Here is a 26,890-nt window from a genome sequence, read left to right as displayed (position 1 = left end):
TCAGCTTTGTTTCTTTTACTACTGAAACCATAATTTCACTTTCAGCGCTAGATCATGAGTTTTCTTCATTACAGCTTTGTTAATTTTGGAGAAAAAAAACATACTGAACACTAATAACAAATTCAGAAAAAAATGGAAATACCATATGCAGAGTAGGTAAAAGGAACAGAACCACTTTCTTTCTAAGATTAAGAGGGAATCTGATACTAAATATCAGGCTCCTGTTAAAATGTTGTCATGGTTAAATAAAAGGACTATTCTTAATCTGAAAAAACAAACAAGCATACAGGTAATGAGCAGCTAAACGGAGATGTACTATACGTAGGACTGGACAGAGGAGAGACAAAGTGTTGTGGGAGTGGGAAACAAAGTACCCAGCCATCTAGCCTAAAACTGGATAAAGTTCTAAAACGAATGTTTTATTACCTACAGAATGAGCAAGAGAAGACACAAGGTCTTCTTTTGTTTGGAATATTTATTATATTTAGTTTTATATTTAGTTGCCTGCCGCTTCTTGACCAAATACCTCTTAATCCATGGCTGTAACTAAAAAAAAACAGACAATGTTCAAGTTATAAACAGCACCAAAAATTGCAGAGGTATTCAGAGGAAGACCATAAAAAATAATTCTCTTTTCATAAAAGCTGACACAATAGATGCTTCTCATAATAACATGTCTGGAATTCACTTATTCAATGGAAAGTAGGCCCACAGCAATTAGTGGCTGAAAAACTATTGATCCAAAAAGAGAGAGCTCAGGTCTTTGACATGCCAAACTAATGAAGGACCATTCACCACACACAAAGGCAAAGAATATTTCCACCTATATTAAAGGAAATGATAAAATATTCTGTTCTACAGCCTAAGAACTAGGATATTGGTTATCCAAAACAGTTTTCTTTGGACAATAAAAATCAGAAACCTACTCTTCAGTATCTTTCCGAGTACACTGTCACAAGAACGGCTTGACCAATCAGGTCATGCCTGACATCAGAACAAGGGTAACATCATTAGCAAAGAAATATTCTAATTATTGCTCATCATATCAGTAATTTAATTATATAATCAGGTATTGATGGAAGGTCAGGACTAACAATAACAGTATAATTATGGATGAAAATTAAGCACTCCCTGAGACGAATAGCTGAGATCCTTCACTATGTAGATATGTTTCCCTAGCCTCGAAAGCACAGCAGTTAATAGGAAGCACGAATTACCAGCAAATTTTAACAGTCTAATCTTGTCGCTCCATCAAATAAGTTGTTCTTGATTTTTTGGGCAAGGAGACGATATTCTCAATCAATATACTGTCACACAATACAATACAATATAGTGCTCTCCAAAAAAATGGGGACAGCAAAGTCCAAAATATACCTATTTTTTTTTACATTTCTATTCATGATCATAAGGTTGATATGGATAGGGACAATCTACTGTACAGTATGTTTTATGTTTGGGTTATTCAATACATACGTTTGATATTGGAACCAAAGCAAACACCTGTACAACCTAGTAATTTCAAGTGATTATAAGTACTGAGTTACATTCACTTTAAGTAGATAAAGAGTGTAAAAGTTAGTATTTGGCAGTATGTCTCCAAGTCAATAACTGCATAAAGTCTATGGCCCATTAGGATCATTCAACTTTTTGTATAACAATCTGAGATGCTTTGCTGAAGCCAGTTTGATTTCTTGTCTATTCTTTTGACTTCAAATGATTCTTCAGCACATACAGTAGAATGTATGGTTCAATATTTTTCACTTTTATTTCTCCTGGCAGAACCATTATCATCTCAAAAAAGTAAACTGGAAGTATTTTATTCTACAAAAGCAGACAAAACATTATGATATAACATTAGAATTCATTATTGAAATCATCAATGAAGAAGAGTGGGTCAGTTCCAGAGAAGACAATTCATGCCTTGACCATTATATTACTTTACCACTATGCTTTAAAGATGGAGTAGTGCTCTTTGGAGCATCTGCAGTTCCCCTATTTCCCTAACACTTTAAAGTTTCCACTTTAGTACTGTTTTGGGGCTCTTCTGTTCATGAACTGTGCTGTTTATGAACAGAACTATCTTGGGTCATCTTAATACGTCTGAGCAAATTCTAATCTGATCTACTGCAGGTTTACATCTTCTAGTGTAGCATTTCTAATTTTGGTCTTAATGTCTTCTGTGAACTTTGGAATTCTTTCCTGCACTTGTCTGCAATTTCACTCACGGCTGTTTTGAAGGAGGAAAAGCCTAAATATAGAGAATCAATGTATCCAGCTTTTCGGTTTGTTCTGTTAATCCAAGAGGAGAGAAATTAACAGCTTTAATTAAATAATAAAATGCTTAGGAGGGAGTTATACTGTTAATTTTTTCCATGAGAAATTTGCTAAAATTGCACTTCATTTTCCCAATGCTTTTGGGGGGCACTGTACACAGAATATGATGCAAATACCTGTTGAGACTTTCTTAATTAGATGTCTTTGAGATCCCTTTGTTAAAGTTATATATGATAAAATCACAATGATATGCTGCTTCTTTTTTGAGAGAAAAAAGATCCCTGAACTCAATACACAAAACACAATGCTTTTATTATGTGTATCTCCCCCACTGGCTGCAGAAAAGTGCTTAAACGCTTCACTGACAAAAGCTCTGATTCACACAATAATGTCAAGAGTTTTGAAAAGAATGGTAGGTATTTCTGAAGCATCTCAATCAAGCTTAAATCTAATAAAAGCTAAGACTAAATCATACACATGTAGCTTGTATAGTGTATTGCATACTGCTCTCCAGTTTTCTTTTCATAATCCTTTCCTGTGATTTAATATAAACACTCTTGGACAATATAATTATCTAAACAATTGTCTTCTTCATTTTAAATGGACAATTGGAATGCAGGAAGAAAAAAGAAAAGCACTCTCAAGAGAAAGCAAGGTTGAGATTATAGCAGAAATGTACAGTACACCTTCTTCTTCAAAAAAGAGAAAAATACTGCTTTTTATGAATAGAGACAGATCATTTAGCACATGTACCATTTTTTCTAAATTCAAATTACAGTGTAGATTATTCTTGAATAATGAACTTTTACTCGTTTCATCAAACTTAAATGGCAATAAGGTCAGTTTCACCTAAAGGATGGCTAGGGATGCATGTGACTGGTCAAGAAAGCATGCACCTACAGGAGTCCAATGTTGATGCCAGTTTTTGTAGCCATGGAACTTGGGACACACACACGCACAATGTTTTCTATTCTTTTGCTGCAGCTCAAGCTCTATTTACTCCAGGGTTAATTGAACTTTTAATTGATCTACCTGACCTTAATTAGATCTTATGAAGCATTCCCTCCACTTAATAGCCGAGTTCAGGAATACCCTGCTTTGAATATGTTATTGACTGGAAATGAAAGAATGAACTGCATCCAGCTTGGCCTAAAGTCATTTAACAAATTGTTTTCCTTACAAATGGCCAAACAACTCTGATCTCCACTTAATAGAAGCTTATGTGGGAGTCGTACAGTAAACACTCTAGTGATAAACATTCTGAGCCTCAGAGGGGTACAAATGCCTCAACCTCACACAGCTGCAATACTATATACCAAGACAAAGTGAGGTGTGACAACTGGTACGTAGTGAAGCATAAATGCCTTCTAGCCCTGTCATACTGTACCTGGAACAAAATACAACACTAAAAGGTCTAGGCAAAGTATTAGTTCAGGTAGAAGGGTTCATTTAGTCCAAGAAAATAAAAGTTTGGTACAAAAGATCATGTGCTGATTGCATCTAAAGAATTAAACTACTTATGTAATAAAAAATTATTTATTTTACCTTAACTAAGGCAGCATCTTCAATATAATACACTGCTTTGTGCACCAAACTTAAACTGGTTGCACAAAATTTGCTCGGAAAACATCCAAGTACATTAATTATGGATGTTTCTTTCTTTAACAATGACACAGACATTGGGTTAAGCAGCACTTTGAAACAAACTTAAAATCAAATAATTCTTCAAGCATATTTAACTTAACTGACTGCATGACTGAGAAAAGCTGTTTTAGAACTCCAGGCTTAACCCGTTATGGATTTCATAAAGGTTCAACACCACTGTTGCACTGAGGGGCCTTTTCCACCTTCTCATTTCACATGTTCCTATGGGGGTACAGCACACCACCTAAATAAAATGTTCAATCCGATGGCAGGATGCTAAGACAGTGACGGTAACAATCAAACTGAACATGCAACGAATTCCACTGTGATAAGAACCTCTCTCATATACCTTATATTCTTCACCTGCTCTGTGTTTTATTAGACTTCAGTGCTCCCACTACAGTACATAGGCTGGGGAAAATCAGATTCTGGAAATGGCTTTTAGTTTGTACAGTATAATTCAAATCAAGGGAAGTCGTAATTAATTTTAGTTTTGGGTACCAAGCTAAGGAACTGATTAAGCTGCCTTACAGGCTGTGCAAAGGAGAGCAATAAGACTGATCAGAAGGGGATGTCATACTCAAGATGAAGGTAATTGAATTTCTTTAGACTGAGACAGAAAAAATGACATGGAGACTTGGTTCTACTTTTAAAATCTAGAAGTGTCATTCAACAGTGATACCAGAACCCAGGGACATAGCTGGAAATGTAGTTTAGAAGCACTCAAGACAAAAACACACAAGACAAGTCTTTACTTTGAGAATAATTTGAGTTTGGAAAACCATTCCCCAGTAATACCGTTGAAACTACTGTAGCTCCATGGGTTACTTTAAAAACATTTTGATCGGATTCTTGTTTAATTACGTGACCAAAAAAAACTAGAAAGATGAACTGGCCTCACTTTATTATTTTTTTTTACTTTTTTATAATCTTTCAAGGAATAGCAATTTAAATCACACATTTTTTTTTATTTTGATTGATTCCAAGAAAGAGGAAAGAAAGGTCATAATTACATTGTCTTAGAGGTGGTACTCATGGCAGACTGAGAATGAGACAGAAGGAACAAATAAGTAAAAATTCTAGCTCAATAACACTTTCTAGTGGTGAAAGGGACTGCAAACCTCACTTACAAAAGTGCTAATTTTCAAGCTGCTTTGAGGAAATACTCAAAAGTGGGTTTGTAGTGTAAGATTTTCTTACACCTGTTTAACTACTTCTAAAGGGAAAGGGAAATAGATGTACATTCAACACCAGTGCTCTGTTTTTTGCTCTTACACAAATAATCCCTCTGCCATGAGACAGTGTGTTTCAGGGGGCTCAGTGCATGAGTCACGCTGGACATTAAGGCTGAAGTGTAGCGTGGGTAGAAACACGCTGCCCATAGGAATGGGGATTTGAGCGACACTGAAACAGTCCTCGAGATAATAGTTGCTTTATTTTAAGGCCCTGGTAAACTAAAGGTCTTTCTACTCATTACCTAAAGGCCAATATGAATTTCATGGTGCTTTCCTTCTTTCCCACCATCCCTCTACAGATACCAAAGCAGACAATGATTAGATTTTAAAACATTCAGTGATGCATTCTCTCTTTTAAGATTGGAGTGACATGTACACTGGTAATTTCACAATTTGTCCTCCTCCATAGTGTATCCACATTTTCAGAGATCCAGCTCGGATATACAATATTTAAAAAGCTATAAAGAAAAAGGAAATGCACAAGTTGCATTTCCAATGCAGGAAAACTACACAGAGTCAAGTTTCATAACCTCACACATTACAGCAGGCTTCATAATATACACACATTTGAAGAATCTTTTCAAGTCAACAGGTCCCTTGCATGAGCAAAAGAGCTTATTTTTGAATACGTCTTTCATGCCAAACAAGTTACACAGACCCAGAAAATATAAATGAAAATAAATTAAGCTGAAGTACTTTTTTTCCACAAAACAATCAATGATGTTATCTTAAATCCTGAATAATGTGTTGTTTTTTTCTTTTACTATTAACAAGGCAAACTCTGATCTCAAAATATTTCATTGCCAAATGGAAGAAGGTGTCAAACAAAATATACTGCAAACAAGGAAGTTTACAAGGCTAAAACTGGTGATACATTTGCTTTAAAAACATTTCTAGCAATAATAATTTACTCGGTGACCCAGGAAGCACCTCTGAGTAAGCAGTAAGATCTTCCCTGACAAGTAAGAAAGGTCAACAAAACAAACACTATTTCAGGCCCAGCAGTCTGCAAACTGGATGAAGACATTTGTACTATTCTTCTCTGGAAGGAAGTGCAATTTGCTTCTGCTAGTTTTCTCCACAGCCTGGTCCCATTCAAGTATAAGACATTAGCCAGAGACTTAAAATAAAACATGTGTATTGTCATCCTTCTGTACTGATTTTATTTAAAAAATGTTACAGCTTTGTCAATCACAAAATCACAGTTCATCACAACAAATTGAAGCTGTCAGTAGATTCTGACATGCTACGGATATTACAGTAAATAAGTAAAGAGTTAAACCAAAAACAGTTCAAATTCAGATGAAACATTTAACTACAAGACTATTTAAGCTCTCACTCTGAATGAATCAGTAAAATACATCATCGAAATGGAGAACTTTATTTGAGGAGTTAATGGTAGAGTTCACACTTAAGCCAAGTGGATATTTATAGCTACAGTTTATTTCAATTTATGTAGCATTAAATAGACTGCAAGTACTGTTCCACCACTGAGTGGAATAGCAATCGATTGCAGGCAATACCCCACAAAAGGTTATACCCATTTAAACAGCAGGGCAGACTGGAGTAGTCAGGGTATCAAACCCTCACTTATAGATATAGCAACAGAGTCTGCAATGGAGGCCTGAGCCTGCAACCAATTAGGGGTACACAAACGTACACTTATCCAGAACTTGATTTACCAATTTGTGCTAACTTTCATTTTCTACAGAACTACAGCTGAAAGAATTTGTATTTTTAGATGCCCAGTGTGCTGAATACAGTTAGAAACTACAAGTAAGGAGATATGGAAATGGCCCTCAAAGTGCAGTCACAGTCTTGTATTTCATTAACAATGAGACATCCCACATCCGTGAAAGCTATACTGCACAGTGTAAAATCAGGAAAAACGGAAGAACTAATGCTGAAGTAAAAGAATGATTGAGCTCTTGATAATCTCACAAAAGCACTGATGTCAAACATAGTTGCAACATGAAGGAACAAAAGTGTGATTCATGTGCTTGAATGAGCCTTACTAATCTGGTTAGGAAAAGCATTCATGCAAAATCAGGCTGCATTCGGATCTAAGAGGAGTATTAAGAGCTTTTTTAATTTCTATTGCCTGTGGCTGTAGAAGCTTAAAATCATTTAGCAAGCAAAGCTTCAGAATACATATTTGTTCTCCAGGCTGCTCTGTTTCTGATGCATATTTTACTGGAGAATGAGTCTGTGTGAGTGACAATACTCTTCACAGACTCCATCACAGCTTTGCACAAGAAATACATCAATAAGTAAAGAAGGAGCTTTTAACTACTCTGACTCTCAAGAATTTTGGTTAGAATATTTTGTAAGTATTCTGTTGTATATTTATAACAGTAATCTGTCATGGCTGGATTTCAACTATGAAGACTTTTGGCATCTAACTGATTAATAATTAGAGAAAGATCATATGACACAACAGTGGTATGTTTTTTACTTCAGTTTCTGTACAAACAGTTTTCAATGTGCAAAGAGGTGAATGCAAGATGCACATACATACTTGCTACACTGTACATTCTGAGCAAATCATTTTCTGAGACATGGCTGCAATTCAATTCAGCCTTTTAGAATGCTGTTTTCATTTGAGAATTGTCAAGGACATCTTTCACCAAGTGCTAGGTAACCCAGACACACAAGAGAAAAAAATTTCATGAGAGATAACTAAAGCTCAAGAAAATGGATGTACTTGAAAGATACATCACGAAAGCATCAAAGTTACTTAAGCATCAACATTTCCAAAACCTTACAGTGATAATATGCTGCATTCCAGTACAAACCTCTTGCAATGACAATGTAAAATAAAGGTGCTTAAGTTCCTTGGTTAAATGAGCACTGGATCCGTTAGCTATGCAGAGAGTTATGACCCTGCCTTGGATGTCACAAACTGTTTCAAGATACAGCAAAATATGACAGGATCCTTCCCAAAAACTCTTACAATATTACAGCCCTTTGTAGATGTGTGATTAAATCACATGGTAGTATGTCAGGGGCAGTCACAGAAATCAGATAAAAATGTAGGGCAGAAAAAAATAGGGGTTAAAAAGTGTCCGTTTACTGAAAATGCTCATCTGCAAGAGAAAAAAAATAGTAACAAAAATATGTTGCAGGGTGATATGCCAGTAGCCATATCAGCCTGCAACTCACAACTGGCAACCCACTGATTCTAAGGAGATGTGAGCCTGGTCAGTACCTGAATGGGAAACCTCCTGGGGAAAAAAAAGCTAAGGTTGCTGCTGGAGGAAGTGTTAGTGGGGCCAGTAGGGGTTGCTCAACCTGCAGCCTGTGGGGGTCCTAATACCCCAGTATAGTGATGGGGACACTATGCTGTAAAAAAGCGGGGTCCTTCAGATAAGACGCAAAAGGTCCTGAATCCGTGGCCAAATTTCCCATTGGCCTTTAACAATCAGGTCCTCCTAAGAATCCCTATCTATGAATTGGCTTCATCACTTTGTTCTCCTCCCCGCTGATAGCTGATGTGTGGTGAGTGTACAGGCGCACTATGGTTGCTGTCGCATCATCCAGGTGGGACTGCACATTGGTGGTGGTGGAGGGGAGTCCCCATTACCTGTGAAGCTCTTTGAGTGGAGTGTCCAGAAAAGCACTATATACTGTAAGTGTAAGCAATTATTATTATTAATTATTAAAAATGAAGACATTCAACAAAATAATAAACTGAAGTTTCTTTAAGGAATTACCGACAGTACTAGCATTTTCAAAACAACAGGTATACAAAAAGTCAGGTTGTGTATGAACACACAAATAAGGATACTCCATGAAGATTAAGACAAAACTAACTTACTACACCACAGTTGCCAGGTTAAATGCCCTAAGCTCCACCCCCAGCTCCTCTTGATGGGCAGGTAAGCCTCCATTTAAACCAGTGGTGAGGCAGTTTCTGTAATCTGACTCAAAATGGTGAAACAAACAGACAAGGACAACACTGTGAATTCATACAGGGAAGATAAAAAAAAACATCCTAAATATATTAAGTACTTATTTACAATAGTAACCAGAACAAAATACAAACATTACATAAACAAAGGATTTAAAGATACTATTAGAGTTAAGCAAGTATATTATGAGAGACCTCACCCAACTGAGGTTATGTGACAAGGGCATGCCTTTCGTCACAAGTAGGTTCTACTGCGGATGAATCATTAAGATGTAGCAAGTGTCATTGCAACACACCAGTCTTTTATTATCAAAGACATTTTAAAGGCATGAATAAAAACCAAGTGTTTGATTTAACTATCTTATCATCCTGGTTAAAACTGAAAGCTGTCACAATTCAGCACTTCAATGCAATAACTGCCTGGCAAAATGCAATGGCAATGATTTATATTGTCAGATGCATCAATGACATTTGGTGACACTGCTTAATCATTGTCTATTCATGCTTTCTCCTTAGTTCTCTTTTCTATCAAATTAAATTTAAATTAAGATACCATTTCAGTCCGCTCCTCTTATCATCCAGTGCTTCTGTATAAAGCCACACAAACTGAAAAGCACAATTTCTCATCACCCATGTTCGGTATCTGCATGCAGTTCTTGAAATTGGCAGCAGTTTCCAATTGGGAAAAAAAGATAGCAGCCAAATTGGTTTACCGGTGCAGGTATCCTTTTTCCAGATTTTACATTTTGAGGATTATGGGCATGCTCACAGGGGACCTACAGTAGATACCAAGCCATTCTCTTTGAGAGTCACTTGCTGTCAGAATAGCCACTTGCTTTGAAGCCCAGCTTTGTATGGAGCAGCTATAAAGTGTTATTTTTTAAATAGCATCTTCAGACAAAGAGAAATCTATGCTGGAAGTGGGGCAATCGATACCAGGCTTCAGTGTGTGAGGTAGTTCACGTAAGCACAAAGGAAAAATATAGAGAATGCTAACAGAAGATAAGAAATAGTAAATTTAAAGTAATGTGATTAGACTATTTAAATATTGTATATAAATACATTCACTGTGTATATACAATATATATACTGTATATACTTTAATGTGTCTGTATTATTGAAACTGTGCTACTCGATATTGTTTTAACTATGCAATGGGTATGTCTGAGATTTATCTTGAAAATAAAGTGACGAAAGGACAATGCAGACATTTAGTAAAAACAACATTTATCAACCTGCCACAATTCTTATAAACAGGAGGATTTTTTACACATCTATTTTCCTTGGTACAAAAGGAATGTAATCATACTGTTCTGTAAAACATTCATCTGCATTTCTTTACTTACTTTATATGAATTTCCTTGACATTCCTAGGAATGTCTAATCACTTCAAAATCAGTTATCTATTTCTACAGTCATAGCAACCCATTTCTATGCACAGGTTGTGAAGCAGATCAGTGTCAACTACATCTGTGTCATATGGAGTAATTCTGATTGATTGTGTTGTGAAGAATCTATCACTTCACATGCAGTCAGGAAATATCAATAGCAAGAGTGAGGAAGAGAAGCTGAAGGCTGTGAGACAGGCAATTTTTCTAGTATCATATTTAAGATCTTAAATCTAGAGTCATAATGCCAAATGGGTGTGTGCTGGGGTGGGGAGGGGGGTGTTAAGTATTCACCCATCCTGCCTAAGATACAAACATCTTTCATCAACAACATACAGTATTAAAGTCTTTCTATTTAGTCATCGTGAAAGCTCAAACTCTTCTGCTTTTCTATTCTAGCACATTCTATACCAACTAGTTGTGGGACAACTGAAAAAAAAAGTTTTTAGCAGCTTCAGAATTTACTTTAGATTTAATTTTGTTTCCTGTTCATCTTTCAGAAAGGAAACAAAGTATAGAACTGTTAAAATGTTAAAACTCTGTAATTGCTTATTTTTAACAACAGTTTTTTTTTTTACTTTAAATCATGCAATCTAAGTTGTGGAACTACTGTATACAGTAACTCCAGGAGAATGTTTTAACAGGATCACAGTGAGCCTCAAACAACCAGCACCTCTGCAGGCAGCTAGTGTAATAAAGGCCAAGTACTAAAAGTAATGAAAGCTGACCTGCCCTGTAAAGTCACAGGAGGATGGTGCATAAGTACCTCAGTAAAGCTGCAAACAAGAATAATCCATTCAGTCCAACTAGGCAGTTTGATTCCTAGTAGCTAACAAACTAATCTGAGAATCTCACCAACGCAGGGCACCAGCTTTAATAACACAACAAAAAAGAAGGACTTCATGTTCTCAGTCGTGAATATACTTCCTCAGAGACAGTGCACAGGCTCAGTAGCCATACAGGGAGAAATAGATGCACCTTAAAATACAGCTCTGCAGCTTCTCTAGCTACAGTAATATTCGACAAATTGACAAAAATAATGTATTTAATGTAAAACCACACTGTATATATAAATATTGTCTTCACATTCCTGTTTTGTTACCTAATGACCTTTATTTTACACCTAGTTTTTACATCCAGCAGTTTTCACCTTTACTGCAAATAGTGTCTAAGTAGTACAAAGACACCTACTCTATGCTGGCACTCCATCCACTTTTCACTTAATCACTTCAAATATAAAACATGGAAAGTTAACAAAAAGACAGCTTTTTTTTTTTGGTAGTCATCATTATAAATCACAGCGATGCAGACTGACAACTGGACACAAATGCTCTGATCTTCTTAAAGGTCAAACAGACATCAATTGAATGAAAAAATCCATTGCTTCTGAAAAATATATTTCAGGTTGAACTTTTGGAGAACTTACAGCAGGGCAGACTAAAGTATATCTGTCTCCAAACCTGCAGTCAAGCATGGTGCAACTGACAGACATCACCACACTCCATGTGTCACTAAAGCTCTTGCCTGCGTTTTCCACGAGTACCCATGTGCGACATCAACTACAACACTTCAGAGACCATGAAGGCCAAAGCAGGCCTAAATTCTAAGTCTACAAATCTGTTTTAGCTGTGAACTGTTTAATTGCTGTTAGACCATGTGAACGTGAGAAAGATTACAAATGAGAGGAAACCTTATCCCTAGTGTAAGAGGATATAGCTGCTGAAAGGCCCAATGATTCTAGGGAATCAGCTGCTGTAATCTGGTTGGATGAGTTCGCCCTGTGAAATAAAGTGCCTCCTGCTCTTAATCTTAAAGCATTTCCTCTTTATGTCCATTTGAATCCCCTGGTCTATTACTCTACTATGTACTGTATTTATTGTTCTGTCTGTGTATTGTCTGGACATACTGTCACTATTTATTATTTACTGTTTTTGGAATGTAATGTCTACATTGTGTGGTGTTACCTATTGCACTTTGTGTGCCCTGAGAGAACAGCACAAATAAGAATATCATTGTACAGCACATGTACAGTACAAAACTCCTCTATATCTCTGACTATCACTGTTGATCCTGTAGTCCATTGGTTTGATGTTATCAACACCTTAGAGCACATGTAATACATGTATTAAGTTTGCAAAGAGTAAAGGGATTCATTTATTTTATTTAATCTGCATATGATCTTCCTAATACCAAAAATGAATTAGGCCACTCAATAGAACTGATTTCAGAGCAAGCAAATGTTTTTTGAGACAGCTGCATTCGGAAAGCCGGCAAAATATTTTGTGAGACGTGCATAGATATGAGGTTATTTATATCGTATCAGACATATCGCTGACAAAATACACATTTACCAGTAAAAGTCAATGTGGGATGATATTTGTAAATAAACGACGTGTTCTGGGCCAAAGAATCCAGCAAGAGTTTATAAATAAAGCTTGTGCAACATCTGTATGCTGCAGTATAGTATACTGTTCAGAGACAGCTTTGGGAATCTTTTGGGAAAATTATGGTAATGATTTATATTGTCACAATCATTTTCAGACTAATCGCTATTATATGACTGATATGATGGAGATAGGGGAATGTACACAATACAAGGAATTGCACAGCTATTACTGCACTGCTTTAAAGGCAGCACAGAAAGGAAATACTGGATAGTAATATCTACTGTTAATAAAGGTGATTCCATTCTAACATAAGGCTGCATCACAATAGTACTGATTAACAATTCCTTGCCGTAATGCTTAGCCCTCATACAGGCTGAAAGAACCACTTTATATTTTTATGTGAATATATGGTCTTCCATATCGGAAAATTTGCTAAAATAACAATGTAATAAATGTGAATGATTATTTACAGCACTGCAATAATAATAAAAATCACAGTAACAAGGTGACTTGGTTTCAGTACCTAAAACATGTCAACTACTTTATGAAAGCTTTTCAAGAAAAATAAATCTTACATTGAGCTCAAACTCTTTAAAAGGAATTATTTATTGGGTTTTCCCGCTGACTATTTCTATTGGTAGAAATTACCATTACCTTCAACTTAAATGTGCACAAACACACTGGATGATAAGGGGAAAGCACATTAAAAACCAAATAGCTCTGCTGGACAACGCCGACTTCAAAACAAGCAAACATAATCCACTTCTTAGAGTAATTTAAAAAAAATACATAAATACACAAGCATGTGTGTGTATATTTTGACTGCGTAAGGGTTCAGAATATTTTAAAGGGAGAGCAATATAAACATCATTATCAATTTCCCATTACTCCATCAAATTTTCATATATTATAAAGCTCCCGGATGGGATTATCATTTTTCTGATGTGCTTCTGATGACTACAAACTGCTACCTTTGATACTGCCAGACTCTGAACCTTATTATCATAATTAGAAGCCAAGAAAATTTGACTACTGAGCTCCCAGCAGAAGACAGCACTGCAAAAATATGCAGGACCCCAATAGCTCGATAGCTAACCTAAATACTGAGCACAATGATTAAGAGTGGTAACCACATAGTGGAGTAGGCAACTGACTAACAAAAAAAGGCTATAAAAAAGAATTCAAGAGAGTTCCAAAGAGGAACTGCACAATAAAACATAAATGTACAGCACATGTGCAGCAAAATTATTTAGGATTTTTAGGATTTTACACAGTAGGGGGAAGTGATTAGAGCAAACTATATAACTGAAGATGACTTTCTGTGATAGATGTCTGAGCATCCTTTTAGAATAAAGTAATTCTAAACAAAAATGAAACCTGTGTTTTGTCAGCCTTTTTTCTTTATGTTATCATGCTTTTAATACAGTGAGAATAATACAGTTTTATATCTAATCTCTGGCATCTTATGCAGGACCTGAAACACATCAGCAGCAAACTCCTTTCTGTATTCACTACTGCCAAAATGGTATATGATATACGGTAATGGTAATGATATAATTTGTTTAAAATACTGAAAGAATCCCTGTGTACAAAATCCATCAATCATTTTGACAGTGAGTTTTTGGTTCTTAGTTGAATGTACAGTATCTAAACAGGAACAAGTAAAGGCTAATTCTATTACGGAGAGTATAAAGAAGAAAAAAAATATTTCAGTTGTTGTGCCTTCCTCAAGAGTCTACACAATCTCTAAATAAAAAATAAAGATGTGAAATGTATAATCTTCAAACATCTTCCTAAAGACTAAAAATGTTTTTCCTAATACAGTACTGTATGTGCATTGCTCAAATCCAACATCAACACACATTTCTCTTAAATACATATTCATATTCTGACTGCTTGAACATTGATGTTAAAGAGATGGACACCATAAAAAGAAATGGAAGTCAAGATCTTCAAGGTACTCTCACTGGCATGCATGACTGACTCATCTGTATGGAAATGGTACGAATGAATAGTAGTTCTTATTCATCCAAAGTAAAATTATTAATATTTATATATACAGTAGATATATGGTCATTGGTCATTATAGATAATGACCAAATAAGTACTTTGTTTTCTTTTGAAATATTTAGCTCTCCCTGTTTATACAATGTGCTCAGACTTTAAACAGTTCTCTGCATTTCAATATTATTCAACTCAATCTTTTTCTCTTTTGAATTTAATTTTCAAAGAGTCATGCCAAATTTGATTCTTAAATATTCCAGGTTCTGGTTATTTTGCATGTCTAAATAATTTGAAATAATGTACAGTATATCATTTCACAGGGCATGATTTAGGATGTGTCCACATTATATTGTAGGATTTGTTCTCATTAAATTATATTGTTTCACTTGCTTCCCAAAACTGCACTGATGTATTGAAAACACTGGAACTCACAGCTAAATGCATCACACCGACACAATTTTCTAATAAGAAACAACCAGAAGCCCAGAAAATCTCTGAAAAATGTCATATTTTACAGTATCAAATGTATTTACAGCTATACAGCCTTACAAAAGTATTATTACAGTAGTGTATACATGTTTAAACTGCATTTAAAAAATCTAATAATGAAAGTGAATGTTGTTATATGTCAAGAAGGTAGAATGAAAGCAAAACTTGCAAAGAAAATACACAAAGTGAAATTAAGCGCTAAGTTAGTTCTTGGTAGAAGCACCTTTGGCAGTTTTCTCATTTGGCAGCATTTTCTGCTGTCTGAATTTTTGGAAAGGTTGCTACCAGGTAGAGTGATAGTCTAAAATTGCACATTCTTCCTGTCAAAATTCCTCCTGTCCTGACAAGTTGTTGGGAGGATAACTGATGGACTTCAATCATTATGAATCACCACAAACTTTCTCCTGGATTTAAGTAAGAACTCTGACAGGGACTAGTCACTTTTTGCTCGACCATTTCAGTGTGGCTTTGTTCTTGTGCTCGAGGTCATCTCTGTGCTAAAATGTTAATTGGACATGTAACGTTGCCATAGCCAAAATGTAATGTAGTGGCTCTCTGAAGGCACCAGTTCTGTAGGGTTTGGGCATTTACTGGGACAATTATTAATTGTAACAGTAAATCACAAAATTGATTCTTTTGATGGCTTTAGAATCCAACCATGCGACATAACTCAAACAACGCACACACACAGGTACTAATACATGTGGATACATTTATTAATACATAGAATATGCATATAAACCTAACAGATCTTATCGAGAGGGTTATCAGAATACAAAAGATATATATTCAGTCAGTTACAAAGAGTTACACACATCAAGAGGACATACGTTCAGTATATCATTCATTTAGACCGTTTCGTAATTGAACTTGGTTATAACTTCTACATTAGATACTCAAAACAAGTACATAACTCTTAGGAATTAAATTGATATCAACTGGTTGGGATAACAATTGAATTCTCGAGCTGTAATGCATTGAAGTTGAATACTCATCCAATCTCTGGGGATTCAGATCTCCTGCAGGCACAAAGAAACAGTTGCAGGCTGTTGCTGTCCAATCCGCGCTCTCTGGCTCGGTGCCAGGCTGTGCTGTGCGGCTTGCGACGGTGCGCTGCAGATGCTCACTGGCCGGCTAGTTAGTGTTGGCTTTAACTACCAAAGTTTGTGCACAGGAGAAAAGATGACTGTGGGTCCGAGCAAGTCAGGAAGAGGACCGGTTCGTTCCTGATGAAGAGCTAGTTCTGAATAGTGATTCAGCTGTCCACAGTTCTGACCTGTTCACGAGGCCTGCTGCTGGTGCTAACCTCGGGTGGATCCTCTAATTACTCTCTGGCAACCTCCGCTCTAGACTCTTAGAACAAAAGAAAGTTCTGGCACTCGGACACACTGGCCGTTCCGTGGTTGTCCGGGCTGAGTCTCAGGATGGTCAGGAGGTGCGCTGCGAGAATGTCCTGCCCTTGGGAGTCTTCTGCTCCTGGGCCGTCCTGCCCTGGAATTCTCCTTTGAATTCCCTTTAGAACAGTCCACAGAATTCTCCTGAATCTCTTCTGAATCCCTTCTGAATCTCTCAGGCTCTCTGTGTTGCCTGTTTTTACCTGGAGGAACTTCAGCTCGTTGATTGGCTGAAAGTTCCATGGGCATCAGAGTCCCACGTGAGTTACCCTACCAGTCCCTGATTGGTTGATCAAGGTGAGATATGAGTCACTTACTTCTGACACTTAGGAATGCAGTCCAGATGTCCATCTGGCACTCCCTAGACAGATAGGTGCCAATGGATGACCATTGATCATGATAGTCAGGCTTAGCTAAGTGCATCCTAGGGAGCTGTCCTAGGAAACCTTATCAAAGGAACCTTAAATCAGCCCGCATGAATAGTTTCTCTGTGGCTACACCACAGAGATGAACAGAGATATGAGGCCTAATTTGGGAAAGCTCAGAAACACTTAATTCTGCCTTATTAATAAGCCTCGCCGCTACAGACATCCATTTTTGATTCTTAGGTGATGCAAGTTTTTTTGCTAGGATTCGCCTGTGCTTTGCACCACTGATTTTTCCCTCAGTCCTCAAAAACGTCCTATTGCCTGCTGATGTGAAGCATCCTCATAACAAGATGCTGCCACCACCATGCTTTACAGTTTGATTGGAGCTGACTTGGTGATTCATCACACATTAACACTTTGCATTTAGACCAAACAGTTCAGTTGGGGTCTCCTAAACGCTTGACCGTCAAACTTTCTGCTTCCTGTCTGCAATATATCTCATATGAGACTTTTGATGCATTTTTTCAGTAATGGCTTATTTCTTGCCACTCACCCATGCTTTGTGTGAGATCTAAGATATTGTCAATGTTTAAACAGTAACTCCCCTAACACAGAACTTGGCAAAACTTTAAAAAGACGCTCTCAAACCTATGACTAGTTTTGAAGGCTCCTGGATCTTTGTGGTGGATTTGTCATATCACTATTTAAGATAAACGTTTACTCTCATGTTAAAGTACTTTGATTATACATAGAGACCGTTACACTAATGCTATGACCTTTCAAGTTACTCTTTTGCACAGAAATGGATCGTGTGGAATCGAGATATAAAGTCCTATTTGAAAGTAAAAGTTTGCAGAAGGGTAAATATTTGTAAATATTTTTGAAAGGCAATGAATTATCCAAACATTCAAATATCAACAGGATGTTGAGTTTGAGCATCTTACCTCTGCAAATTCAAATATTATTGTTTGATTAGGTAAAATTTTCTGAAATCACCTGGATTACTGAATCATAAATAGCCAATGATATTGCTTATTTCTGGTTTAAGATCTGTTGTAACAGCTAATGAAAAGTCTGGTTCATCCCATCACCAAAACACACTTATTTATGGCCTCATTAATTGAGTATAGGTTTGACAGAGATAAGCTTAGCTTGATAAAAAGTCCTCTGTACTTCCTGACTTGAATCATTAGGAATTAATCAAACACCATCTGCTCTTGAACACTGCAGTCTGTAGATACCACATGATTCAATAAATGGTTTTATTACACAGGCAGCAAAGGTTACACATTCTTGACAAATTCTGCCCACCTTTCTGAAGAATTACAAGCTCTGGGTAACTCTATGAACGAATACTGTGATAACACACCAACACCCCACTTACCACTATAGGAATTTTGCTGCATTGCTGTAGAAAAATCAATTTCCCTCTACTGGCTTTTTATAGAACATATTTATATCATTTTCACCCCCTTGCAATTCTATTTACATTAAGCCCAGTATAAACTTATAACTCTGTTGATAACTGCAAAGAAAGACCGAAGATAATTTGTCTCTCTGTGGCCCAGACTACATAATCCATGCAGGAAGAGACTGCAGTGTGCTCTGCACAGTGACTGGGGTCTTTATTGCATGTCCCTCCAGTACAATGACCTTGCATGGCTCACATCATTAACAAACACATTTGGACTCCTTAGCATTACCTTCAATACACTGTAATTAATATCTAGCTCAAAACAATCAGGTCCCACACTCAATTGCAACATTTACTAGTTAAATGAGACACTAAAACCTTTTATGTAAAGCTTACAAATAAAAATAAATCAAAGCAGTGCATAACCTTACAGTACAAAATGTCAAATTAATCTTTTTTAATCAATCTTCTAAGTTTAATTAAGACTTTTTTAATTAGGATTTAATGTTCTTTAGTGAAACAAGACTGAATAGGTGCAGTGAATCTATTACAATACACAGTATGAAAATTTCAGGCATTATTTTTATACAAAGCGATCCTGAACATTTGAAGCATACAGATATTTTAAGACACTGTAAACAAAATGCATGTAAGGCATATTTAGAATCTGATAATACATGATTTCCATGACAATGTATGCATGATATACATCTAAATTAACTTTTGGGATCAATCCCATACTAAAACACATTCTTATGGAGTTTGCATGTTCACCTATATTTCTGTGGATGTTCTCCCAAGAATAAGTATATTGTAACGCCCTCGCCTGGTGGTGAGGAGGAAGCGCCCCTAGGCGCTCATAGTACCGCTGGGCATGCTGGGAGTTGTAGCCGGTGAAAGTCTGAGGGTCAGCACGATGACCAGCAGCTGACCCTACCTGTGTAAATAATGTCCTAGTAGTTCTAGTGCCCTGTGTAGTCTAATAAGTGTATAGCGTGTTGTTAAGTAATTACCACCCTAAAGTCGGCAGACATTACCCGATTCTGTCAAGCACCAGCTGACTCTAAAAGAGACAGAACCCATCGGCAGCGCACATAGGGAGCCTGAGCAACAACCTGGGTGCGACAGATGGACACAGCCCTTACCAGGGCTACTCAGTAGTGGTCCTGCCAGTAGAACTGGGGTGACTGGCCGCTACTCCTGGTCAGCGGGTGTCTGAGAGAGAGAGGATACCCTCCCTGCCGGAGCCAACCAGAGATTCCCACACCCATCGGCGCGGGTGCAACCCGGTCGCTATGACGGGGAAGCGCCTTGGGAAACCTACTAGGAGCAGTTCCAGCTCGCGGCCGGGACGAATGGCTGGAGCCGGGCGGAGATGGCCGGCCACCTGGCGGTGGCGCTGGAAGGAGTGGCCTGCCAGGTGCTCCTGGACGTCCCGGAGGAGGACAGTGCGAGTGCGAGCTCCTGCGGCGGGAGATGACCTTCTTGGGACATGTTGTTGGACCGCGAGGGGTGGCTACGGACCCAGGTAAGGTCGCCGCAGTGAGGGGCTGGCTGACTCCCCGCAACGTCGCGGAGCTGCACAGCTTTCTGGGGTTGGCCTCGTACTACCGGAGGTTAGTCAATATACTGTATTACTTATATTGCAATTATATTGTTATAAAATCCTTTGTTTAATGAGAATTTTTAATTCTGGTTCCGGTCGAGAGGGAACGCTGGCGCGTTTGCCTGCAGCTCCTCTCACCAGTTTTTCATTTTTTTATCTACTTATTTATTTAGTTTTCTTCTTGGCAACACTGGTTTCTAATTAGTTATTTTTATCCGCTTCACGTTGCAATTTACAAATGCGACTTCCACTTGCATTGTGAAATTGCTCAACTGAAGACTTTCACCACCTGCTACTGTCTTACTCTGGATTTCCTTCCCGTCTTGTTGCACTGTCTTGGATTCATTGATCACGTCTCCGAGGTACACTGCACTGCAACTGCTACAACTAAAACAAAAGTACTTCCTGGTAAAAGACACATTTGTTTATTGCCGCATTACTAGGATTTTTCGACCTAGTCGCTACATCCATCGCAGCATAGGATGCCGTTTCTTTCATTACTCTGCCAGCGGAGTCTCTATCCCTGCCTTTCGGCGCACGACTAAGTTCATCCCGTACCGGCACCGACCTCAAAAACCTCCTCTTACTACCGCACCTGGACCGCACTCCGCTTCCCCCTGAATCCCCGAAACTGGCCAGATCAGCGCTACTCAATACCCACTCCATAAACAACAAAGCTCTTCCTTTATGTGACATTATCAAAGAAAAAAAACGGAACCTTCTGTGCTTAACCGAAACCTGCCCCAGACAAAACGATGGACTCCTGTTTAACCAACTAGTCCCTCCTGGATATGCTTTGTTTGACCTTCCACATCTCTCAGGCAGAGGCGGGGGCATCATTGTTATTTACAACCTTTTACAGTCCTATTACTATACCTCCTCCCTCTTCTTTTGAGTGCCTTGTTTTAAATGTCTCTATCCCCCAATCTACTATCATTGCCTTAGTTTACAGACCACCCAGGGAAGCCTTCTTAGGTCAGTTTGCTGATCTACTCTCATTCTTATGCCTTAAGTTTAAAAGGATCCTTATTCTAGGTCACTTTAAAATACACATTGACTCAAGCTGATCAACACATTTGTGTTCTCTCGAATTGACTACTGTAATGCTCTGCTCACTGGAGTATCTAAATCTACTTTGAACAAACTGTAGTATGTCCAAAATTCAGCACCCAGTCCTTCCACTGGCTTCCTGTCAAATTCTGTGTAGACTTTAAAATTCTCATGCTCACCTATAAGGCTTGGCATTCATGGCTTGGCACCTCAGTACCTGTCTGAACTACAATCACCCTACTCCCCACCTCACAACCTTCGCTCTTCTAATTCTGGTCTCCTAACTGTCCCCCAAGCCCGTCTACACTGTATGAGTGACAGGGCCTTCTCCTGTTATGCCCCCAAGCTCTGGAACTCTCTGCCCAAGGATATCAGAGGGTCACCTTCTCTAAACTCCTTCAAATCCAGACTCAAAACCTTCTTCTTTAGAAGAGCCTTTACTTAACTGGTTCCATGGTTCACCCCTCTGCTTTTCCTAGTTCCACCATGGTCTCCTCTCTATATTGCAATTGTGTTTTATCTTGTGTATTCTTCTTATTTATTGTTGTTCTCACTCTGTAAAGTGCTTTGAGAAGCCACCTTTAAAGGCGCTATGTAACAAAGTTTATTATTATTATTTTATGTGCACCACAATAACTTTTCACAAATTATAATTGGTGTGAGGTCAGACGCACACATAAGAGCCATGAGTATAACCTCATACTCCAAGGCAATGTAAGGGGAAATAGTCTTTCAAGACAAAGCTAAATTTAACGAGTCTCAAGTTGTCAAAAACAAATATTTTTCCAGTCTTTTGGGGTGCAACCCTATTAAACAAATCAAAGGAAAACTTCATAAAGTCTTCTTGCACATCATTATTAGAATATCAAAGTAGCTCTGATTGTTTGATCTCATAACCAACATTAATGTTGGTGAATGCATTAGCATAAACTGAGTTCTAAATATACTTCACCATTCAGATTCAGATTCATAATTAACAGTTAAAAAAAACTTCCACCTTCCACATTTTATTTGTTCATTATTTCCCAAGGACTCTAAAGTGACTGCCCTATTTCTGTGCTGAGTAGTAAACATTTGTATGGTACAGCATTTGGCCAAATAATATGATGGTGTTATTTAAATATTTAATATAAAAAGTACCTTCCAGTACAATAAAATACAATATTCACAAATGTACTGAAATCAAATTGAATTTCCTGTCATTCCATTACATCCAGAAAAGCTTCAAGGGGATTAAATCAACATCTACATTAGACTCCCATGTGCTCCTGTAATGTACTGCACTTAATTTCACTAGAGAGCTGGATTAGTCCAGCTGACTGTCCTTATCTATGTATATCAAATGTCATTTTAATCAGTCAAGCACCTTAAAAAAAACTTTCATTTTCTGACTAAAGCCGTATAGCGACAAACTATTTTACCAGTCTACCGGCTCTTAACAAATCTAAGGGACCTGATAACACTGGACATCAAGTTTCAGATCTGTACTATCACTGGTGTGAAAAAGGGCGATTTCTGAAATATTATTAAATGCCCGAATAATCAAAGAGGACAGTTACACTCACCATGTGACCAATATCTACGATCTATCAGTTGTATTTCCACAGTCATGACCCTTAGCAGGGCAGGAAAGCTACAGGAAGGTCTCAAAAGCCAATTTTCACATTGAGGACTGGAATACAGTAAAATAGTCACCCACTGAGTCAAAGTTTTCAAGGAGAACTGAAAACCCTTTGAGTCGAGGCTGCTTTAGGCTGGAAGATCCCAAGGTTGAGCACGCTCCACGAGATTCAGAATAAGCAAGAAGGCTCTATGAAGGTCTCAAACAGCTGTTCTCAAGTTGAAGAGGGTAACGAGTAGAAAATCTAAGACAATCAAGGCTGAGGTTGTTTAGGGCATAGGGTGTCATTGGCACCATTGTCAATGACCGCATTCCACCCTTGAAAGGTAATCAAGGCTTTTAATATATATAGTTTATTGATAATATATATTTATATATATACACACAGTAGGATTGAATTCCTTTAAACATGTTACCAGTGTGATGGGATGGCAAGTGCTGATCTGAACTACATTACCCAGTAAGCTGTGTGGGGATATCCTGCCTCCCCTCAGTCACCTGACCAGACGGGAGAAGACAATTGGTCATGTGACAATTTAAAAACCCAGGAAGCTGAGGTTTCTTCCTGATTCCACATCTGCCATCTGGTGACGAAGAGCAAATCCACTCGCAATAATGGGGGTTAAGGGGGATGGAGCTGAGAGCACAACTGATAGATGAAGCCCACAAACATGAGAGTTTTTTGGGAGAGTATTGGAGAAAGACAGACTTTTAGGGAGTTTCAAAGAGAAGTTTTGGAGAGAAACATTTTTTTGAGGTTTTGAAAGTTTCAGAGAGAGACAGCGGTCCTGAAGAGAGACTTGTTTAGGGGCCAGTAATCATTTTAGCTGTCCAGCTCTGTAGTGAGAAACAGAAATTGTATACATAGAGCTCAACGATAACCTATCCTTAATGACCCCAAGATTGAGCACAGTTTGATATTGCACTGTGTGCCACATATACTGTAGGTTATTTTCATTCCTCAAATTGTAAATACAGAGCTCTGGTTTTGTACCTTATGGCTGTGTTTGTGTGCATTTTACCTAGACCTGCCTATTAAAGGATCACTGCCGCGCACATCGCCCCTAGTTTTATTACACTACCTATAAAGTATTTTTTATCCCGGAGCTCAAGATTTGCTAAAAATAGTAGATTTTTTTTATATTTGCTAGAAGAAAATGTAGCTCACATCATTTAATCTCAAAGAACTGCAATGAGGTATAACAGACCAGAAGCAAAAGTATAAAAATTATTACTGAAGACAAGCTCTTTATCACTTCTAATGATTATGAAAACACCACAAGGACTTTTAATAGAGCAGCTGAAAGAGGCTTTGATTAATTAAAGAAACAGAAATCATTAGCAGGATAAAAATCCTCATGTAATGCTTAAATATTAAGATATTAAAAGGCTTAAAGCAAAGACTTAATAATCACATATCTGATAAAGGATAATTCTTAATAGTTAGAGTCTAGCACTTCCCAGATACTTAATGTGAGAAAAAGACTTAATCTTTAAATTCCAAACTGAATGTTACCGTAGCAATAAATAGTAATAGCACAGAGTAATATCAATTTAAAGAAATACTAACTTTAAACCTTTAATGTAAACATAAAACTGGATCTACCACAAATTTGCAGTTAACATTTTATGAAGACTTTTTAAATTTGATTAAGATGGGAAGCTGGTCAACCTAAAATGGCAAATTCCTCCAAACACTACCATTTAATCTATCAAGATTGAATGCTCAGTTTGAATAATCAGCAAATGAAAAAAAATATTTCAAGAAAAGGACGTGTTAATCCATGTTGCCATTTTTAGCAAAAAAACATAACTATGTCACTAATATGTCCAGGGTGAAATTTTAAGAAGCACATTATCAGTCAAATCGAGACTGCCAATACAAATTAAATGCATTTGAGAATTAAGATGCACTTGGGATCCTAAGGTTCACCAGTATCATACTGTGAGACCCAAAAGACCCAACTAAACTAAAAGTTTCAAAGCCCTGAAAATTCATAATTTTAAATGAAAACTGAAGAAAGCAATATTTAATCTCATATGAAACAAAGGAGAAAAAATAAACACTATAAATATGTTTAAAATAATGGGGTAAGTCATCACCAAAGTCTACCTAGAAGATTATCCAAAAGGCATGATGTTTTTTCTCAAAAAGATTTGAGGTAAGTATCAGTACAATAAAATCAAGATGCAAACCTTACTTAATCTAATTTAGAACAATTCCACTTCTTCAACAGAGAGAGAATGGGTGTTTTTAGTAGGATGCTTGAAATCACTGCACTTTTGCACTGGAAAGTTACAAACGTCTTATGCAGATAGCCCTGACCATCAACGTTCACGTACATCCCAGAAGAAAAACTTTAGGCAAGAAAAGGAGACTTTACCACTGTAAGACTTAGAGACACGCAAATTTGAACACTGTGACCTACCTCTCTTCGCCTTGAGGCCCAGCATGTCTGTTTGATCTTCCAGACCACTGCAGCCACCAGCAGCAGGGACAAGAAACAGCTACAAAAATAATAAAAAGAAAAGCACTTTACATTACTGCAAAAGAGGAATTCATCATGAGAAAGCTCAGTCACTGCCTGCTGCTTCTGAGTAATTTTCAGCAATAAGAAAATAAATATAACTGCAGTAAAAAGAAGAGTTTGGTTTTTCTTTCCTTGTATTTCTAAAGCTATGATAAGCTTTATAAATAATCTTGATTTCATATACACATTCTGACATGCTTTCCATCCCCTACTTAATTCAGAAATTAAGAATGTAAAAAAAAATTGATTAATAAATGTGAGTTACACTACATGTATGGTTATGGAAACACTAATCAGACTAAAATACATTTGAACTAAAATATAAATCTCTTTTATGGAAGTAGGATTACAATAGACAGTCATCACAGATTTAAAAAAGGTAGGTCTTGACAGCTTAACATCTTAAAGTCTCATTGCTTAAAATTTCCAAAGTTCTTTGAACCAGCAACAACAGTAATTGACAAACAGATCATGTCATACACTGTACTATATTTCAATGTTCATTAAAGATTAATTTTCAAATTACAAGGGGTATGCATTCAGTTCTCTGTTTATTTTAACAGAGAACTGGGTAATACATAGAAAATATTAAAACAATATAAAGCATCACAGTGCTTTATACTAGGACAACTGATTTATCACAATTTATATTCTGATTTAGATTCTTGTATAGACAGTGGAGTAGAAAAGTGTGTATAACACAAAAATACAGAATATTAGAAAAACTAATTTAAAAAGCTTAACTAATATGCAAGACTATACAACTAACATGAAGTTTTTATACAATTATAAATGAAGTGTAGAACAGACCTACTGCAAAATCAAACATACAGTAAGAGATCGGAAATGTCAAGCTTGTGAAAGTTACTTCTGATAAAGATTTTTATGATGAGAAATGTCCCTCTTCTAGGCAATGTTGGGAAGCAATAAAAATGAAAAAAATGTGAGGACATACATTACAGTTCAAAGCACATTCTTTAAAAGAAAGGAGAAAAATTGTTTCAAGGATCCTAAAATTGTACAGACAGCCTAGTGGACGTCTTCAGAATCAACAGTCAAACAGAGAACACAAGTGGAAAAGCTTTTAAAACCAAGAGCAGGAAACACTCTTCTATGCCATTGGAGGCACAGTTGGGGTATAGAATAAGCTTTGCAGCAGAGTTACTGAAAATGATTGTCAGGCTTTGCTGAAGTAGTCTCATGTTATGAAAAGGCCTGGATGGCGAGAATAACTTCCTCTTCCTTTAGTTTTCTATACGCTTCTCCCAATTCAGGGTCTTGGTGTTCTTACAACAGCAAGGAGACTGTACATCTACAAAGACCTGGAGCCTATCCCGGCAGGCAAGGCAGGATACACCTTGGACGCAATGCCAGTCAATCGCAAGGGCAAGCTGACACAAAAACGGACATGCACAAACACACACCCGAGACTAATTTTTCCCAGAAGTCAATTAACCTACCAGTACGTTTTTGGACTTTGGGAGGAAACTGTAGCACATGGAGGAAACCAACGGAAATACGGGAACATACAAATCCCACAAAGACAGCGCCCATGGTTCAGAATTAAACCCGGGT

General features: G+C 37.3%; 1 protein-coding gene across 2 annotated transcripts in view; it reads right to left on the bottom strand.

Moving 5' to 3' along the window:
* Positions 1-26,890, bottom strand: part of atrnl1b (attractin-like 1b) — a 422,410-nt gene that overhangs the window by 124,430 nt on the left and 271,090 nt on the right. For both annotated transcript variants that reach the window (XM_006630935.3, XM_015347888.2), the window contains exon 26: positions 25,214-25,292. In XM_006630935.3, coding sequence (XP_006630998.1) covers positions 25,214-25,292 — 79 coding nt within the window. The remainder of the gene's footprint in view (positions 1-25,213; positions 25,293-26,890) is intronic.

The sequence above is a fragment of the Lepisosteus oculatus genome, chromosome 4 (genome assembly GCF_040954835.1).
Source record: "Lepisosteus oculatus isolate fLepOcu1 chromosome 4, fLepOcu1.hap2, whole genome shotgun sequence".
NCBI classification, from domain to species: domain Eukaryota; kingdom Metazoa; phylum Chordata; class Actinopteri; order Semionotiformes; family Lepisosteidae; genus Lepisosteus; species Lepisosteus oculatus.
The sequence above is the reverse complement of the archived record's forward strand: the minus strand, read 5'-3'. Positions and strand labels throughout refer to the sequence as shown.